General features: G+C 40.4%; 1 protein-coding gene across 1 annotated transcript in view; it reads left to right on the top strand.

Moving 5' to 3' along the window:
• Positions 1-8,637: 8,637 nt before the first annotated feature.
• Positions 8,638-21,039, top strand: part of ADAMTS18 (ADAM metallopeptidase with thrombospondin type 1 motif 18) — a 78,939-nt gene continuing 66,537 nt past the window's right edge. Inside the window, exons 1-3 of the mRNA XM_059824872.1 lie at positions 8,638-8,739; positions 8,896-8,974; positions 10,831-11,147. Of these exons, the coding sequence (XP_059680855.1) occupies positions 8,638-8,739; positions 8,896-8,974; positions 10,831-11,147 (498 nt within the window). The remainder of the gene's footprint in view (positions 8,740-8,895; positions 8,975-10,830; positions 11,148-21,039) is intronic.

The following is a 21,039-nucleotide window of genomic DNA, read 5'->3' as shown; positions in this document are numbered from 1 at the left end:
CCTGCTAGACGCAACTCAGTAAAATTATCCTGCAAGCATGGGTAAAAAATTAATCAGGTTACTCTCAAATAGACTAATCAGTTTCAGTTTCTAGTTATGAAGCTCTAGCACAATGTTGCAGTGTCTGCGTTGCCAAGAAGGTTTAAATCTCATCTAAATTCAAGCTAAAACCCCCCTGCTCTCATTAAAAGTAAAATGACTGAAAAGGCCATGAAATCACTTTTATTAATGTTGCACTCTTTAAGAGTTCATCCATGGAGCAAAACAACAGCACTTTCACAGTATTTGGTATTTCTTAAAGGAGAGGAAGGGAAGGATTTTGATTATAAGGCACCTCCCAGCAAACATGAACATACCTAGCGTTAGACTTGTACATAAGGGTTTGCTGAGTAGAGCTTCAACCTGCATGACTCCGATTTTCATGAATATTCTATTCTACATTTTTTCTTATTGTAATATGCCTAAAATCACTTCTTCTTTAACTCTCCCAGCTACCTTTACATTCTTGCTCCACTACAGCACTTGTCTTAATATGCAAGCTCCGAATTGCCACCATAATGCTCCAACTCTACCCTTACTGAATTCAGCTGAAGAGGGGCTGTTAATTTCAATGATACAGGCATACAGCCTAAAATGATTTCATTCCTTTTTCTTCCCAACATCCAGCTCTATTGAAAATAGACAAAAATCAAACACTTTCCACTCAGTACACACACACAGTAAGATATTATTAAATGTTGTCACAGCAACCGGTGCAACACTGAGTTTGTAAAACAACTGTTTGACTCCTCAACATGCTGAAATCACTTTGGCAATCAACACCACAGTCAGGGAATAGTTTTGTTTGCAAATTAGGAATGCAAAGAAGGCTGTGGTAAATTAAAAACTGTAAGCTGAGCTCTTGGGATAGGGACCAATTTTCTATTCTGTGTGAGTTCAGCACCTAGCTCAAGGGGTCCTGTACAACTACTGCTACCATATTCTCCATTTGTTATCATCATTTTTTGGCGAGAAAAATAGTGGTAAAAATATCCTTCTTTGCAGAAAATAAAAGGTAAGTCATGAAGGCCTCATTTTCCTGGTGAAAGAGTATAAAGCAAGTTAAATATTTAGAGTTAATACCCTTACACAAAGCTGTGAAGTGATTGCTGATTGCCATTGTGGTGCAGAATAGCCTACAAGGAATTAGAATCTGGTCCTCAAAAAATACAGCTTTCCAACGTCTAACACAAACCCCACTCTTGTTATGGCACCAGAGTTTGAAGTCATTCACTACACAGCAAATAGAATATCTATGAAGATTTATTAGACAACGCCTTCTTTGTATAGTATTGCATGGTGCTGTAAGTCCTTTCTTATAGAAGCAAATATGGAACAGCTCCATAATTCTGTGGGAGACATTTTCCTGTTTGATTGCCAAGCTGTAGTTAAAATTCCCACTGAGAGGTCCATTTTGAGGAAGAAAGAGATCAAGGTGGTGGGTCTGGGCAGACAGCTACAAAGGGAAGATGAACACAGACTGAACCAGAAGTAAAAGCACCTAATTTTCATAGGAAATGGGCTGATACTTAATTGAAAATGGTAAAACAAAGTATTTGTGGGTACACTGCAACTGTTACACAGAAGGGACTGAAAAGGCTCCTGAACTTCTTTGCAATCCATGTTCCCAGCATGAAGGCTGAAGTAACAAAGGCTTATTGATGTGAAAAGGGGGGGGGGGGGGGGGGGGGGGGAAGTTTTTAATAGAGGAATCCCAGGAGCCAGCCAAAGAAGCATTATCTTGTATTAAAAAAATCTGCAAATAATGAAATTCAGAGGAGAGAGAAGCCAATTTTCTTCTTTGCTTGGCCCATGAAATTAGTAGCAAATAAAAGAAGAAACACATGTAAGAAGGACTGGAGACTCAATCTTCCCAGCCATATTCTTCTCAGGGTATGTTGTTCAAAAGAGTACAGGGATTCATGTTCAGAAATGCTGAGCAGGTTCAGTTCCTCTTGATCTCAACTGGAGCTGTGAATTCTTGGTACTTTGGAAAATTAAGTCCCCAGAGTGAACTTGAAGTTTTCATCACAGAACTCAGACTCCCACCCTGAAACTAACTGGATACAAGCAGGAAAATTGTCATCAGCAATCTTATCTTACAAAGCAACACAAACTGATGCTAGCACTTGTGGGAACACGTCACATCAGCAGTAGTTACCTTTCCAGTTCAGAAACAAAATGAAAAATCAAGATAATATGTCAGACTTGGGTGAGATGAAGCAGCACTACTAGGAGTAGGGGAGAAAAGAACAACTTTTAGCTTCTATTGGATGAAACAAGTATGTTTTGGTTACAGAGATGAAAAGAAGAACCAGTAAGAAATGAATGAGGTACCATTTCATCCCAATGCCATTTGTTTTGGGGGTGGAGTAACCTCATACATTCCTATCATGGAAGAAAGAGGTTGAAACTTCCATATGGATTTTCTTTCTTGGCCTGGTTTATCCTTTCTGGGGTGCAGATGCTGGCTGACTGTAACAGAGACTGGGCTTTCCTTCCTGCGCGTGATGCCAAAGTATGTCTGAAACCAATACTAGTGTCTTAGAAGTAATTTGCAGGGGTTTTAAATATGTCTTTGTGACTCCGTAGGCTACACAGTCTTCCGGGTATAGTGCAAATCAGTATTTCTAAAAAGCATTTTCAAAGTGGATCTTTGAACCTGCTGGACTGCATGGTTTGATCCATTGTATAAATACAAATTTTGGCACGTGCACAACATTATAAACTGCATAATTGTTTTTATTAGAGTTCTGTGAGTTTGGAGGTACCTGTGCTTTAATTACACTTGGCAAGTTTCCAGGAAAACTCTTCTAAAATGTAGTGCTTGCAAAGCCTTAGTCGGGCCACCCACAATGACAGCTTTTATTTTTCTTCTATTAGTGATGGACATTTTCATTTAATTTTGGTCTGGGTGTGTGACAGAGCCCCCATGTACTGAGCTACAGCTTTCCCCTGTTCACTTTTCAGCCACAGAGTGTGTCGGGACACTGTGGCAGCAACTTGTGACATTTGGATCCAAGCCAAATGAATGCTATTTGCAGAGGTTTTAGGTTGTCTTTCTTGCTTCCATGGTCTCCCCTCCCCCTTTTAAAAATTGCTGGTGACACTAGAAATGCAAGTCAGTTAATCTCTCCTAAAATCTAAGCATTAGCCTACAGCACTGACTGCAAGAGAAATGCAGAACATTGCTCTGTGAAGTTTCTGTACGTCAGCCGTCAGTACCCAGCATGGAGGTGGTTTTAGTTCCGCTCCTGAGCCCAAATCTCTTGTGTAGCAGGGTAGAGCAAGTACAATAGTAACAAGTCAGCAGGATAGCTGGAACTTCAGACTCCATGCCAGAAAGTAGGATGTCCAGCTAGCACAAATAAATGTGTAGAACTAATCAAATTAGGATGGACATGCTGTGCAATACAGAGAAATGCATGTAAGCAGAAAATTGTGTTTAATATTTGTAATCAAAAGCATTTATTTGGGACTATAACAGCCCAGTGCTACGTGCAAATTGGGTGAGGAAAAAATGTAAACATTGTTTCTTTGATTTCGTTGGGAGTTAGGGTACAGCAGGAATGCTGGATCAAGCTCCTTTTCCAGTGGCTGTGATTAAAAAGCTATGTGAAATGAATTTAGGGGCTTATTGACCGAAAATATTACTGTAAATGGTGGTGAAAACCTATTCCACACAGATTACTCTTTATTACATGGAGTTTGCCAGAATTTATAGGATGCAATCTGAAAACTGTGGGTTTAGAGACCATTTAAGGAAATAACTTCAGTCCTAACACCACGTTTTGAGGCTTCTGCAGAAAGCAGAATTTAATACAGAAACTGGTGGGACAGTGGAATTTTATTCCGTGAACTTTCAGGCCCTTAAGGAACAGGAATTAATGGAGGAACCACACTAAGTCAACCAGTAGATGTTTTTGTTACTTACACAGTTTCCACGTCAGCTGAAATATAGTTACCCATAAACAGAATAACCAGTGACATGGTATAGCCCATGCCATGTGTCACTGAAGAATGCAATTAGCCATCATGCAAAAGCAACTTTATTACAGTAGCTCATATTATAAACTGAACACTGCTTAGAAATGTAGAAATATGCTTTTGGGAACACGCTAGACTAGCATTTTCCATTCCTGAGAATACTTCACAGAAGTAAACAACAAAGTCCTCATCATTTCTTTTTAAGAGAGTAGCCTTTTAAAATCTGGGGAGGGGGGAAAGGATACAGGGTAGGAGTGGATCCGCTGTTAGCAGGCATTACAATACTGTCTAGTGCTTTATAAACCTACTCTGTGGAAGTAAGAGCAAGTGCTAATGCCGTTCCAGCTGGAGGTGAAGCTGACCAGTGTCCTCAGACCATCAGTCTGTTAGGATGTGTCATGTTCCAGCTGTGTCCCTGTACCCTCACATAGGTGAGGTGTTCCCTATGGCAGGGAGGTAGGCCATGAACTCTCCTTGCTTACCTCCTTTCTGCACAAGGGATCTTTCTGGCAGGAAGGATACGGTAGACTATCTTCTCAGGTTCTGTAACTCAGCCAGATAGAGGAGCTATGATCATTTATGCCAGCTGAAAGGATTTGGCCTCTTCCTAAACTGTATGGTATTGAGTGGATTTAGATAATGTACAAATAGCCATGCAAATGTAATTTAATACCAGATGACTACATCCCTACAACTATGCTTAATCTATATGAACCCTTCCACAAGTTCTTTTTCGAGTTGCTCATATTTTGTTCAGCTAGAGGTTTTGTCCTGCTACAACTGAGTAACAGTTGCTGAACTCTTTAGACAAATTATATAAATTCACAAAATGCCTTGAGATGACTGAATGAATAATACAATGGGAAAGAAAAGCTTACTTAGCAGTTGTGCTATGTATGGAGCATAACCAACTTTGGAGCGTAACTTCACTTCAGAGCCTCTTCAACTTGGGACAAAGATGAACTTGATGGGTTTTGAAAACTACCAGCTCATTCTAAAGCGGGTCATTTTGATTTGTAAAGGGGTTTCCATGAAGACTTCTCCGCAAGGAGTTTCACCCAGCATGTGGTTAATTACCAGTCACTATAAATGAAGGCAAAGGGCTTCTGTGCTTCACAAGAGTGAAACATCTTCATGAGTCTAAACAGACAGAGAGCGTAGAGATTGAGCTGGAAGAATCCTGTGGAGTGCTTACATGTATCCTGAATAACCCAACAAGTATGTCTTTTGGTAAGAAATAGTCACAGAAAAGGTCAAGTAGGAATGGACAGTTGCAGAAACTGAATGCTGAGTTAGCAAAAAATGTATCTGCTCCAATTCTACTATGTGTATTCATGCAATACAATGGGACTACCTGATTAAAACAAGCCCTCACTGCTCCATTTTCCCATTGGAAGTACTCTGCTTTCAGTCATCCAGGCATATATGATTTAAATATGGTATAAATTATTCTGATTAATTTCTAATGCAAATATATCTGCAAAAATAATCTAGGTCGAGAGAGGAAGAGGTGACAGCTATCAGACAACAGACTTCTATGAATCATTGACTCATCTCAGTGGCCACAAATGTCTCACATGATAAAGAATTTGCTCTAACAAAGATGGCAAAGCAAACATGATAGCATTTTAATTCAGGGCGTATTTCTTCTCCACGCCTGTCAGTCATGTTACCGATAATGTGAGTTCTGTGTGGGGCTGGACTCTATCACGATGGCCATAACAGCATAGATCTTGGGGAAAAAATTCTATAGAAATTCACGAGAAAAGAGGGATTCAGAGTTAGAAAGAATAGAGTTATTAAAAATAATAATCCATTTTCTCTGATAAGCTAGCAAGTGGAAACAAGACCATCCAACATCTTTGCATCTAGACATCAAGACAATGGACATGCATGCAGGTGTGATCTGTCTAGAGTGGGTGGATGAGAAGCCCTGGTGAAACTCGGGCTAAGCTCTTGTGAGTCTCAGTGTGGTGATGAAGTTGAAGCAGTAACTTACTGCTGGTACAGAGTAGCAAACCCCTGCTTTCCCTTTGAGATAGGAGAGAAATCCCAACTTCCTGAGTCATGGTACATAGGTGATCTCTTTATGCTGGAGATCCCTCCCCGAGAAGGGTAATATTATCTGTAGTGCAATGCTGCTTAAGGATGACAAGCTTCTACTGGGTCCCCACGCTTTCTTGTATTCACAGGTAATGGAGGAGTTTCTCATGTAGGTGGAACACAATTACAACAGGTGGATTCAAACAAGTAAAGTTTTTTACTCATCATAAAAAAGAGATAGCAGCATCCAACCTGGCAGCTTAGGGGGAATAGAGAATAGTCCAATAACAGACTCTAGTATGGTAATGGTTATGTCTGAATGGTTATGCTTGCTGGTCATCTGAGGTGGGAATTGCTAGAGAGTGGGGGGAGGAAAAAACCCCTCTGACTGCATTGTTTACTGCAGTGCTGACTGTGGAGCAGTCATTTCTCTAATGTTTTGCATGGTAACTATGTTTGCACATGGTAGCGAGCTGCCTGCAGGATTCGCTGATGTTTATGCCCATCACTGCTGGGATCTTGATTGACTCAGGGAGCAAAGTATGATGTTGTCTGAGCATGTTAACTGATCAGTGTTGCTGCCTACAGGCCAAGAAGGGTTGGGGTCCCCTGCCTAATGCCAACTCAAATTTGGATGCATGTCATTTATAGTCATGCAAAGCAGTGTCACATTTTTTTCTTCTTTTTTGATCATACTCAGAAACTATAAATCCCCAGGGTGAAATCTTAACTCCACAGAAATCAAAAGCAAAACTCCCTTCAGTGGTGCTAGGTTTTTGTTGAAAGTTGTCTTTTTCTTTCTTAAACAGTTCTTGTAATTGCTAGAGAACCGTATTTATTTCCCTCCCCTCACAGCAAATAAAATGTCCGTCTTCACAGTCAGGTAGTCTACTGAAAATAGTCAAGTCTGTCTGTGCAGGGTGTTGAGGGCCGATAATAAAATTACAGCCCAATAATTTCATATTTTTCTCCTATAATTTGCAACACACAGCATGTTTTATGCGTTCTGCTTCACTGGGACTATCGTAAACCTGTAGCCAGCTATTTCGTTTGAATATACTCAGTGGGAGGTGACAGGTGCACTGTTAGAAAAAGATCTTGAAACTTTGTCATAATATGTTCATCGAGATGATAATGTAAAACCCACTGGGAAATAGAGAGAGGTGAAGGAGAAATTCCACACCTGGGGACTTATTTAATGTTTAAAGACAGGAAATGCTTTAGAAGGGAAAATATCTCTGATCTGTCTAATCCACTGCCCCAAACTAGTTACCAGAAACCCCCCGGTGAAGGAGGTAGATAGAGGAGATGACCTCCAGCTCACCTCAGCTTCATTGTGCTCTCCAGCTTGTGTGCCAACTGGAGCAGCAAGCACCTTAAATTGACACAGCTACCGTTTCTTTTCATGGTGTGACCCTGGGACAAGGGAGATTTTGAGTGAGATTGGACTGACACATACTGGAAAACTCTCTAGCAGAAAGGGGAGATCATGACGTGAGGGACACTTCTCCAAGTGCAGCCAAAAACATCAGAAACAAGTTCTGTATTGATTTCCAGCCTGGACCAGTCCCATTCACTTCAATACTTCGGTTTCCTTTCAGATCATTTAGGTCTCTGATCCTTTACTGAAGTTTTGTGTAGAAGGGAAAGTGTAACCTAATAGCATGGACTAGATGAGTTGACCAGAACCTGGTGCTGCATTTGGCTCAATACATGTAAGCCTCTGTGTGAAAGTCAGCTCCTTTATGGACATCAGTGGTCAATATTCAGTAACTGGTCTTGGCTATTACAGCTGTATTTTCTTCCCAGGCAACCTAATCTTTGTGTGGTTTGTTGGTTGGTTGGTTTGTTTTCCCATGAAGCTACCTTTAAGAAGAATGGAAAGTAACAGCATATTCTTTCCAAGTGATTGGTGCTTTGGAAGCTGGATGGCTGATACCGAACCCTACTCCTTCTCCCAGCATCGTCACGAAAGCTCCGCTCCTTTTGATTAAGCCCTGTGGGTCGGCCCCCCGTTTTTGCACCCCTCCTACCCCCGTGAAGGTCCCCCCGATCTCTTCGCAGATCGCCACAGGTGTGCCAGCACTGGCGCTACCCTTGCTCAGCCCAGCCGCTTCCTCGCTTCTCCCGAGGTCTGGGGGTCCGCAAGCCACCCCCTTTCCCAGGTGCCTCCCCGCCTGCGCCCGCGAGTCCCGGCCCCGGCCCCGGCCCCGGCCCGGCCCGGCCCCGCCGCCTCCCATTGGTCCCGCCCGCTCCGCTCCGCGTCGCCCCCCGGGCGGCGGCCGCGCCGAGACGCGGCGCCGGAGGCAGCGCTGCCCGCGGCGGCGGCGGCGGCTTAAAGAGTGCGCGGCGGCGGCGGTGGCGGCGGCGGCGGCGGCGGCGAGGGCGCGCTCACCCTCACCTGGGCGCCGCTCCATGGGCTCCGCCGCCGCGCAGGGCGGGGGCGCGGCGCTGCGAGCCGGCCGCCGGAGCTGCTGCGGGGCAGAGCCCAGGTGACCATGCGGGGGATCCGGGCTCGCCCGCCGCACGCTTCGGGGAGCAGGTAGCACACCAGGTGCACGGCGGAACATGGACTGTCTCCTGCTTGTCGTCTGGACTTTACCTGTTGCGATTCTCAGCGGCAGCTCCATGCAATTCCCGACCCTCCCGTGGCTTGGAAGCGCTGTAAAGGCAGGTCGAGAGCACTTTCTTTTGCAGTCGCCTAGTGTACTTTCATACCAGGTTACTGCACAGTTTCTGGTGCCTTGTCTTTCTGCCTTCCCTTGTCAAGTAAATCTCGCCCAATACTCCTTTTCTCTTTCTCTCTCTTTTTTTTTTCTCTTGCAGACCCTTCAGCTGTGCTGCCTCTGTTGCATGTCTCATGCAGCAACTTTAGCCAGTGACAGCATCAGTGAATTGAATCATGGTTTGTATAGCTCTTTCTGTATCTATGTATGTGAACATTTGCATGGATGCTTTTTTTGGTGGACTGAGCATTTAAAGGGAAGAAGCCACAGCATTCAGGGAACATGAAGTGAAAGCAAGTTGGCTGCTGTAAAATAGCTAACCATGGGCAGAGATTAACTTGTTAAGCCCTGTGTGCAAAAGCTAAAAGGAACAATATGTAACAGCAAAGCAATGAATGAGATGGTAAATACATCCACGTTTACATGTGCGATTAGAAAGATGAATGTGTATGTAGCCACAGCAACAAAAACCTCATGTGTCTGTTATGGAAGCAATGAGACAAAAGTAATGAAAAGATTTGGGTGGGAGAGTTGAAGAAGCTGTGCAATGCAGGCTAAGGGAAAACAAACCTGGAGAGAAAGGGCTCGTGTGAGTGAGAGCTGAGGAGCTGTTTGTTCCCAGGTTGCAGAGACTAACACTTAGATGCTGATGACTTTGGGAAGTTTGAAATGCAATATATGCTTTTTATTGGGTGCAAGTGGAAACAAAGTGCAATAGAGAGCCACACCAGGGTGCAGAAAGGAAAACCCTCTTGCACCCTATCGTCTGCTCGCTGGGGGATTCCCTCTCTCCAGCAGCTGCTTGCATTTTTTGGCCACCAGCCTGCTTAGCGTCCTCAACTTCTGCCGTTGATTAACACCACTCGAGGCAAGTGAAAGTTCTTGATGTATTGTTTCCACTGTCTAAGGAAAAACAACCTATCACTGGTTATGTTTTCAGCTTAATGGGTGTCCAGTAAAGTCTATTCAGGCGAAGAGATTGATAGTTTTTGCAACATCTGTTACAACACAAGAAGGAGAGGGTTTTCTTCTTTTTTAAATGTTATTTCAATTTAGGAAGATAAATGAATTGTTTTAGTGTCAAATGCATGGACATCTTTAAATATTCACAGAGAAATACAGCTCAAATGAAATGGGGTTGGGAAGCAGTTTATTCAGCATAATTACTCATATAACCAGGAATAGGTGCAAAGGTCCTAGTTCAGCAAACGGCTAAAATTCAGACCCAGCTTCCAGGATACAAGTAATCCCTGTATGGCTGGATCAACAACAATGGTAATGTACTTTAAGCTAGGCACCTGCTTAGGCAGCTAGCTGAATCATGGACTCTATTTTTTCCTTTCTTAGGTGGTTGTGAGTAGATATTAGTCTTCTCCTCACAAATAGTTTTGTAATTTTTTGCATATTTTATTCAAAACAATAAACTACTTTGACATGCAATTAGCAATGGCTGACTAAAGGTTATTAGGTAGGATGTAATCTCTTTCTGCTGAAGGTCAGTTACAATTTGAAACCCAGTCTAATCGAGTCACTACAAAGAGATGAGGTCTCACTCGGTTAAGGCATTAATAAATTAATCCTTTAATCCATTTGAACAAGTGGTATAGTTCTACAAAGTCTTAGTCATGGTTACCCCTACAGTGATATAATATTTGCTGCATTCTTAGGGAAGGAAAAAACCCCCTCAAACCAGAGCAGCCTTCACATTTGAGAGCAGTTAATACAGGGGGAGGGGAAAATCTACAGATCTGCTGGTGATGACAAATGTCTTCAGAAGAGCGATTGTGGGAATGTTCACAGCTATGCTAGTTAGTCTGTACCTCTCAGTGGGGCAGAAAGGAAACAAACACTGTTTGAGAGCCTGTGTGACTTACAGGAGTGAATTTATGCAGTCAAGCCTGCAGAGCTTTCAGCCCATTCCCTCAATGACGGAATGCTTCACGCCATAGTGAAAGCCTGATGCTTACTGTGTTGGAATGACACTTACCTTATTTGTTGGAATCATAAGCTGATGGCTAACTTCTTATCATTACAGATTATGTATTTGTGACACCTGTCAAAGTGGATTCCAGTGGATCGTACATTTCACATGATGTTTTGCACAGTACTAGGAGAAAGAGATCAACTCAGAGTTCAAAGAGTTCCTTGCACTACAAATTTTCAGCATTTGGACAGGAACTTCACTTAGAACTTAAACCTTCGACCATTTTAAGCAACAGTTTTATTGTCCAGGTACTCGGGAAAGATGGAGTCTCAAATTCTCAGGAACATGAAATTGAGCAGTGTTTCTACCAGGGATTTATAAGGAATGATAGCACCTCTTCAGTAGCAATATCTACGTGTGTAGGCTTGGTAAGTGTTTATTTAAAACAAATCAGCATAAAAAGCATGGAATAGTAGCTGAAGGTATGTAATTCTTATAATATTCAGGATACCATACACCGTTTGGTGATTTTCCTAATACCAGTAGTTGCTATTGCATTTAACAGAAGAGGTTTAGTTACAGCCAATGAACTGTAACACACCCTTTGTATTTTTTGATCACAGTCATTCAGGAAAAAAATGGAAGATTGGCTGGTAATCCTAGTAATTATCCCATAGCAATTATCATTTGTTATAGTTTGTGATAGTTTATACATTTTTGCTTGCTCTTAAGTAAATGCTCTTTCTGTCTTTCTGAACTACTATGAATAAAGAAAAAAAATCAATCCATAAGCTTGTGAGAAAAAAATATTGTACCTGGGTTTGTCAACTACTTTAAGGAAGGGTGAATTTCCTAGCTCAGCAGGAGTTATGAACCAGTTTCCCTTTGTTTCCTTTGACAATTCCAGCCTTATTCGGGTTTATAAGTCTTGATTAGTTGATGTCTTTATGAATGTGTTAAATATTATCATTGCATATTTTCCATTTATGGCTGTCATCCAAGTTCATGAAAAATTATTACTCGCAAATGATTTTTTCAAAACATGTTTGACAGTGCTCATTGCCTGCAGAGAAGTCTTTACTGATGTAATTCAGAAGACTTATCTACAGAATTAAGTTATTGATGTTTTTTAGGCTTAAGCACTTGCACTTGCAAAGCAATCTCCTATGGATGCAGATGAGAGCAGTGACACGTAATAGTGTTAGGTATATGAAGCTATCTGTATGCTTTGTGGTTGACTAACGTCCAGAGGATATGTTGGGTCACCCTCTAGAAATCTGTTTTGCAAAGGTACTTGTCCATAAGGGCTATTAAACTGTGTGATGGGACCAAAAAAGGAGCACTTGAGACACACAGTGTTTCCTTTGAAATAGTAATCAGTGACTTAAGAGGGTGGTTCATTGGGAAGAGCTGTTGAATACTGGTAACTGGTTGAAGTAGTCTGGATTATATTTTGAATGCTCTACTTTTTTTCGCAGCACGTTAGAGTTAGTATCTTACAGTTCATTTGAACAATTGCAAATGTGACTTTGGAGCAGGTGCCAGGAACTGGAATGAAGCTTTCTTTTGTTTTTTTTAAGTTGTGTTTGTAGTGCTGAATTGTTAATATCGGATGTGCTTAGTTGTTTCTGTGAAAGCTTCATTTTCACAACTGCTAGCTTTTACCATATTTATTCAGGAAAAAAACTGGTTTCACTTAGTGCAGTGTTTGTCTTTTTCCTCTAAGAGAAGTGCTCTACCTACAGGCAACAGTTACAGTTTGGGTCTCCCTGTTTGGCCACGTTTTGTTTTTTAACCTGTTTTACGAGCTAAGTAAAGCTGGGCTTGTCAAGTCTTGTCTGGAGAAGGAAGGTTCAAGTCTGCCTCAGGTCACAGAGAAACAGAATGTGGTGATCTTAACTGAGACTGAAATGGATCTTTTACCACTGTCTCGACAAAGACATTGTTATGACTGGTAAGCTTCACTTAGAAAAGATCCAGAAACTGATCAAAAGAGAGTAAATATTGTGGTATGAACAAATTTATTATGGCAGAACCTTTTTCAGTACCTAGATTATCACCAATTGGAATCTCTCTTTAATCAGTTCCAAGGTTCAATAGATTTCACCTTAAATTGTTATTTTAAACTGGTAAATGAAGTAAACCTTTACTTATAATAATCTCCTGCAGAGTAGGTATCACAAATAAAGTATAATTGTTCCTTTACCCCTATCCATTTATTAATTTCTGTTCACCTAATGAATCCAAGGCAAATTATCAATAGGATTATTAGTCTTTCAGTTTGTAAGGCTACCATCTTAAAAATGTGTTGTCAGCTGTCTATAATGACAACCACGTCATTTTTTTACTGTTATCCAAATTCAGTAATCATATGTTAAGTCTGGACGCTATGCTCTGATCAAGAGAACCTTGTGAATAGCTTCTATATCCTCTTTGCACCAACTACTTTTGTCACTTGGTTGCCCTTCTTTCCTATTTGCTTTGTTCACTGCAATTAAACCGAAAGTGGTGTTTCTTCTATATGGTTGGTAGCACTAATCTTTCCATTGTTCCTTTCATTAGCAATAGCTTCTCTACAATAAAACTGCAGTGACCCATTCTGTCAAGCCTGGAACACCACAATGTGATTTGGAAGCAATTGCATTTCAATAGACTACAGGGACTCTTTGATCTAATTTTTTGGATGACCTAGAGTATTCAGTCATTCAGCTGTCTGTTATCTGCCATTGCCTGCAGAGTAGACTTTTGAGAGAGTCTATATGAAATTGTTTGTTAGGCAGGATGACCTTAACTTAACACTGGAAAGGAGCAAGAATTTCTTGCTTTGGTATAGATCTATTAAGAGATGTGTGTATCTTACTCACGTTTTAATAGCTTAGTTGACAGTAAGGCCCCACATTTTTACGCTGATTCGTTGATTTGAGACCAAATGTTCCCATCAGTCAACACAATTTTCTTGATGTGTCAGAAGGCAAAACTGGATCTATGCTCTTTATCTGAATAAGTACCCTAATACATTATGACAACATTTTAGGAGAATGTGTACAAGTTTACTATGAGTACTGTCTCTTACCTTTTCATCGTCAAAGTGTTCAGGTGCTTTGATTTTGAACAACTTGCTGGAGTATCTCTTATGCAGCAAGAAAGCTGTGATTTTTTTTTTTTTTCTTTTTTATTAAATGAAATTAACTTGTATTCAAGAAACCTTGTTTAAATCTTCCTAAGTGTCTGTTTCACCATCAGGCATTGAGTAGCAGCATCATATTTATTTAGCAATAAAAGAGTATGACAGATTTATTAAAATTCAGGCTTATGCTGTACAACACAGATTTGCTCAGTCATTTTATCAAAAAATCTCAAAAGATGGATGTTGTTTGTACATCTTCAGAAAAATACGTTCTGGACTATCTGTGGAGAATATGGTACATTCCCTGCAAAGAAGTTGTGATAATTTTTTTTCATTTTCATATATTTTGTTAATACATTCTCACTCCCAGGGTTGGGGTTTTTTTAAACTCTTACAACTTTGGGTCAATGAGTTCATTTATGTTAGTAAATACAAAACTAGTTTCTCTCTTGGCATCATCTTAATGTCGCCTGAAAAGAAATGAATGCAAAATTTTCAACTCCTTTCTCTACTGATATTCATGATTACTTTTAATAAAACTCTTCTGTTACTCCAGCATGACTTCTTGGAGTTTCCTTCAATCCCTTGTGCTCTCCCAATTGATATGTCTGGGCCACTGGTTTGTCTTGCTGCTTCATCCTCTGTTTACGTTCTCCAATTCAAGCTGTTCATTCTTCCCAAATTAATTTTTTTTCCGAAGCTCCTGACTTGTGCAAATTCTTATTTATTCTAATTATATGTTTTTATTACTATTATTATTTAGTAATATAGTAATACTTATAATTGCCTTTAGCTATCTAACTGGGAGGAATACTATGCCAAATCCACAGAGTGCAGGGTTGTTTCAGTTTTTTCTGAAGGAGATGGTGCTAGTCACTGTTAGAATACGAAATTTGGTTTTAGGACTTATTCAGGGTGACTGTATCTGTATTCCTATCTCATTCCTCTTGCCTCATCCACAAGTTGTGCTATCTCATCTGCATTAAAAACAGATATCTATTGTAGGTTCACCATCTTTAACTCCTCTTTCATGATGACATTGTCTCTAAAAGCCTTACGACTGTCTTCCTAGTCTGTGGATAAACTGTGTGTTGTTTGTCTCTCTTTATATGCTAGTTTTTGTCTCCTTTCTGTCTCCTTATGTACTGCTTGTGTTAGGTCTATGTATACATAATCTCTTGTATAAATTGAGTTGTTTGCAGTCACACAGTAAATCAGGGCAGAATACAAGAGAACCCCGGAGCTGTCAGTAGTCCAGTTGTGTTCTAGAGACGTTCTGAAAAGTAATTTATAACTGTGCATTTAGGAGCAGAAGTCACATTCCCCTTGTGGACAAGAACTCTCTCTTACAAAGTCAAACAACTTTACACTATAGCCTGATACACAACATATGTAGAAAATAGTGAACATAGTGAATAAGTAGTTTATTATATAGCATTTGTGGGGATGTTGCTGCTATTTGGTGGAGGAGACAGGTACTCACCTGTCTCATAACTCATATACCAAGTACAAAACATGTGCGGCCAGAGGAAAGAAACATACGTACAACATAAAGGAACTCTCCTACCATTACATCACAGAGGAGACATGCATGTGTATTTTGGGTCAGAGAGAAAATCAGTACAGTTCAGTGGAACAGTTCAGATCCTTTAGAACTATATGATACCCAGTTTTATTGTTCAGGCCAAATTCTGCCCTAAGCAAACACACTAGCATGGACGCCTGAGAGGCTGCACCTGCTTACGCTAGAGGTGAATGTGGGCCATTCTCTCCCTTTTATTTATGTACCTCAATTAGAAGAGTGGAGTCAGCTTCATGCATTAGCTAGTGCCCCTCTTTGTTTTTCATAAGATGTGATTGAATCTTTCATTATAAGGGGCCTCTTTCTCTTGTCTCAAGTTCTGTTATGTTTGTTAGTGTCTAGTCAAGGGAAGAGAAAGAGGAGGGAAGGATGAATCATGTTACACTCACTGAGCTGTCAGAGGAGTCTACGACTGGAGAAAGGGTTAGATGTAGCACTGAGAGATAAACAGGAGATGTATTAATTCAATGGAAGTTGTGTGTGCATGTCTGAGGGCAGGACTTTGCTCAAAGTATCAAAGAAGCCACAAAATTAAAGCTTCTTAATGCAGTCTGGCCACCTAAGAGGCAGGCAGGCAAGGCAACTCATGTACTTGTTCTTTGTAGTTGTTTAATTGCACCCTGTATTAGCATTATTTAAGTTCATGCTAACAACAGCCTCTTATTCCTAGAGCTCACACTTTAAGTCCAATTAAATATGTTGAGACAAATCCCAAGGTTCTTATGCAAACTCCCATCAAAATCAGTGAGCCAGACTGCTGATAAAAGTACAAAATAATTGCTGTTTGCAATGAGGTTCCTTTAGAAACCTACAGCTGTAAAAATAGGACAAAATTTGGCCCAGTGGGACCTTGAAGAGAAACTAAGTACAGAATTGGTGATTTGACTCATTCTCAAAGCTATTTTTACTCCATCCACAAGTCAATATACAAATCCTACATTTTCTGCCATTATACCAGCACAACAAGAACAGCATCTGGCATAGGAGTTCTTTGACTTTCTTTATCTTCTCACACCATTACATCTCCATCCTTTATAAAACACAAATTGTGTTTTACAGGATCATCATTTTGTCCACTGTTTTGATGGACATTTTGCCATTATTCACTCCATAATAAGGTAAAGATGAAAATAAGAAAAATCTTTACAGGAAAATGAGGTGACAATGGGAATAAGGCATATTCTTGAAGATATTTTAAATTATACTAGACAAATACAAGACACTGTTTCTGGTCTCAGCCTTGAATTGACTGCTGATGGGGAATGAATTGTGTGATTGGATTATTGATTGCCCTTCTCCCTATCTGTCTGATAAGCTTTCTGTTTAACTCTGGCTTTAGCTCTGCAAGACAAAGACAGTGTTATCCCAGGCATTTTGACCCTACTTATTCCTGATGGGTAGGAAATGGAATTAAAGAGGATTAATGATGGAGAAATAATCTGCTTCTGCTGGACAGGAAAAGTAATAGAGGTTGCATTTCTTCCAGGTTTTATATTAAAAAATCTGGAACCCTTTAACATACACAGAAGAAATACTGTGTCACTGAGAGCACTTTGGCTCCATCAGCCTCAACAAAATGGGCTGTGGACGTAGAACAGCTCGCAAGAGTGCCCACAGGAGCTGGTTCTCTCAGTCATTTTTGCCTGCTCCGTTATTGCTCAGCTGGCAATAAAAGCATGGAGATTGTTCGTTGGTGTATTTCAGACCAAACTTCAGGCTGTTGCAAGCACCACTGCTTGCACCCTTAAAGCAGCTCCAGAAACAGGGAGCCGTCCATTTGACAGGCAGTTCATCCTGGCCTTTCTTGTTAAGCAGCAGTCTTATCATAACTTCTAAAGGAATTAGTAGACTCTATCTATACTTGAAACATCAGCATTTTTCTTGCTGTAACAAAGTCTTTCTACCAAGCTTAGTTCCCACACTTTCCGTAGTCCATTAGAGAGAAGCTTATAGTCAAATGCCCTTATAAGGGTCAGGAGAGGATGACCTGTCTGCACAGACTTGACCTCTTCATAACAGGATGTCTTTGATGTAAATGAGGATTTTTATTTTAAGCGCCACTATTTTCATTTGGACCATACCGTCTTTGCTGCCGAGATGCAACATACGCTCTTCTGCATGGCTGCAAACTGCTGAACATCTAAAATATTTCTCTTTTTAGAGGCAGATTCTAATGACTAATAGCAGCTTTCAGTCACTAATAATTAACCTAAACAAGGTTTTATTTCTGTCTTTTCCCCCTTTTTCCTCCACTTCAGAAGTGTTTGAGGAAGATACCAGGTTTGCAGACCTGGAGTGTAAAGGCTTTTGTTTACCCAAAACACAATGACAGTCTGTGAAATTGTAGTTCAAGTCCAACTCAAGCAGCCCACTCCTAGAGCTCTGTACCTGACACATAGCAGGAGAGTGAGTGGAAAGCACAGGAGTATTTTGGTTGTGCCCTGGCCCTGCCGCAGAGTCCACTTAATCTGAGCAAACAGTGCTATCAAAACTGTTCTTAAACATTTTTTTTTCCCAAGCTTACTCCCTCCTTAGCCTCTCTGCAAAACCAGTGCCCTGATTATGATGACAGCTTCGTGATTTGCGCACTTGTACTCAGTTGGGAACTTGACTTTGATTCAACACAGGCTGCCCAGTCATAACCGGTCTGGATGGTCACTGGGAGTTTGTTACCAGCTCTGTAAGTCCCTCAGTCATTTTGGCATCTACAGTTTTCGTTTGTCACAGTTATGCTTAAGACTGCAAGATATTTAAGATAATGTTTTATAATTTGCAACTTCTTAGGGAAGGATTTGTGTTTCTGATGCACGGCATGTCCCATACTCTGAAAGAGATGGCAGTTTGATCACTGGAACTGCTGTCCAGTACCACAAACAGTGAGAGAAGGACAGAGGTCTAAAGACTGTTCTCAATGTCTGTGGTTTTGAAACTTGCAGTCCATGGATGGGGGCAAGATAAAAACTGGGGCCATTCTAGACAAAGGCATCCAGAGCTGTGATGCCACTAATATATTGGTCAGTTCTTTAAGACAATTTCACTTGATTTCATTCTTTCCTGAGCATGAGTAATGTTGCTGACTTACAGATTTATAGCTCTCTAGGGATCTTCTAGAAGATACCTGCTTTTTCTTTTTGGAAGTTGCAGTGTCTAGTGATAACCTGACAGCAGCCCCAGTAAAGTAAGCAGCCTTTTTAGTCATCAGAATTGTTCCCTCTGACTTGACTCCTGACCACATACAGAAGCTGTTAGCTCTGTCTGCCTCATTTTGTAATAGTCTTCACTCAGTGAGCTGGCAGGAGAACCGTTAAACTTAGTTATCTCTGCTGTGAGAGCTAGCAGTGGACCTACAGCAAGTCATATCAGCTGAAGCTCAGACATCAGTATGTTTTTTTTCTAAAAGCTACTCATTTTGTGTTAGGAAGGCTCTGACTAGCCCTTAAATGGTATCTGAAGTGAACTTTAATGGATAATTATATTACAAACAAGGTTTTCCTCTGTCTTTTTGATCATGTCACTGGGAGCAGAAATGTTAGTTCTTTCTTGCCTTTTCTTATCCCATTTTAATCCCAGTTCTGTTGCTGCAGGTCTACCATAAATTACAGTATGCTAAAGGAATTTCCTATTGATTTGCTCTGACAGTGATTTGACCAGCTATGTGAATAGCTGATGGAAGCAGAACTTATCTTTAGTTCAGACAGTAGAGCATTGACTAAAGCTTCGAGGTAAACATTTACAGAAGAAACTTGAAATCATAATGCCTTGCAGCTCAGCACAATTTACAAACATGTATTAATTAAGCTTCAGTACTGGCTTTACTGTGTGTTAGACGAGAACAGCATCCTGGCTCATAATAGGTTGACATCAGTAACCTTTTATTGTTTATCATGCTCGGAAGTCACTAAGAATGAGGGTGAAGAAATGTCAAATAATCAGGTCATATGCAAGTGAATGAGTCTTGATGGTTGAAGCTCAGTACCGTGGGAACCATTATTATCCAGAGTAATTTCTGGAACATGCAAGTTAATTTCTTTTTTACAACCTTAGTTCATAAGCTAGGGAAATCTACAAACAAGTTGTACAGTCAGATGAAAATCCTTTTCCTGAATCTCATATGTGGCTGCCCAGCTAGTTCCTGCCAAAAAATAGTAAAAGAAAAAAGCTTGATGAAAAAGATAATGGGTCTTGAAATTGTTCTTGCTGGAATAACAGGGCCCAGCACAAACCTGCTTCCTAGAAGAGGAAGCTGAGGCAATAAAGTGATATTTACTTGCACAGACAATTGGGTGTTGCCTTTTCACTCTTCTGTGGCATTAGCATTTCTAGCTGCCCCACTATGTACACAGCACACTCATGGCTTTATTCTTTGAGGACTGGATTCTTGCTGTTCACAGTGGGATCACTTGAATGCTTGTGCCTGCCTGCCTAATATATGTTAATTGAAGGACTTTTGTGTCTCAACATCTTTATTAATATTAATGGAATGAGATTTTTAATGGACCTATACAAAATATGCTTGACCTAGCTTGAGCCCTCGCTTTTGTTTTTATACTCTGCAGCACAGTGTGGCTTCCAACTAATTTAAGAACGTAATATTATATTCTGTGGCAGAATATACAAACTAATGAAACATGGATTACTCTTCAGCTCTGCAGTTTCTTTGCCATGAGATGTAAAATTTATATAAAACCAGAATATAATTTTTTTAAATATTGAAATTAAAAACAGATTTGCTTTTTCTTCATGCAAAATTATTATACTTCAGTGAAAAGAGTGAGCATTTTAAAATAAGTCTATCTTGAGCAGGCTTGTCTTATGCCACACGCTCATTCTTTTTTTAGGAAGAAGGCATCAAAACAGTAAGTCTGAAAATTAGGCTAGACTAAACCTCAAGAAATATTTCAAGTTAATATTGTAATTAAAGTATGAACTGGTCATGGTGAGGGGTAGGTATAAGTGCTGTAACACAGTGTCAGAGAAGAAAATTTAAACTTTACTAAAAAAGTGGCTACCCAGTTTCATTTCTTCTTAACACTTGACAGAAAGTTATGCTATTTGTTTTGGTAGATGCAAGTATAAATTAAAGATTAAAATACTGATCTTGGGCTAGGGCCAAGATGAATTTTTTGCAGCCCACTGTGGATGATTACAGTATGGACAAGAAAAATGCTTCTGTCACTTTTGCACTTTTTTGCTACTTTTTCTGACAAAGGATAATTCCTTATAGACTGCTCTATGTTACATTGTTTGCAATAGATGGTCACTGTAGAGACCAGCCTACCACAACAGCATCTCCAGCCTCCAGTTTTTTTCTGTTTGCTGGCTTCTCTTCATGCTAGAAGCCAGGCTGAAGGCCGTATAGATGTTTTTTGCACTCCCAACATCACACACTGATGATCAGATTGTTATCGTGCCTCTAGCAGCAAAAGCTTGAGCAAAGGGGTGGAAAAAGGACGATTTCCAGACTGAGGCACAAGTGAGCAGCTGATGTCTTCCACTCTCATTGACAGGTATTTGCTGGTTTATGGGCCTCATCTAAAGCTTGTAGTGAGTAAAAAGTTTTATGCTGACTGCTTTGGATCAGAACCTGGCCTCAGGAGAGTTCTCTTTTTCT

The sequence above is a fragment of the Gavia stellata genome, chromosome 15 (assembly GCF_030936135.1).
Source record: "Gavia stellata isolate bGavSte3 chromosome 15, bGavSte3.hap2, whole genome shotgun sequence".
Taxonomy (NCBI): Eukaryota; Metazoa; Chordata; class Aves; order Gaviiformes; family Gaviidae; genus Gavia; species Gavia stellata.
This window is presented reverse-complemented; position numbering and strand designations above follow the sequence as displayed.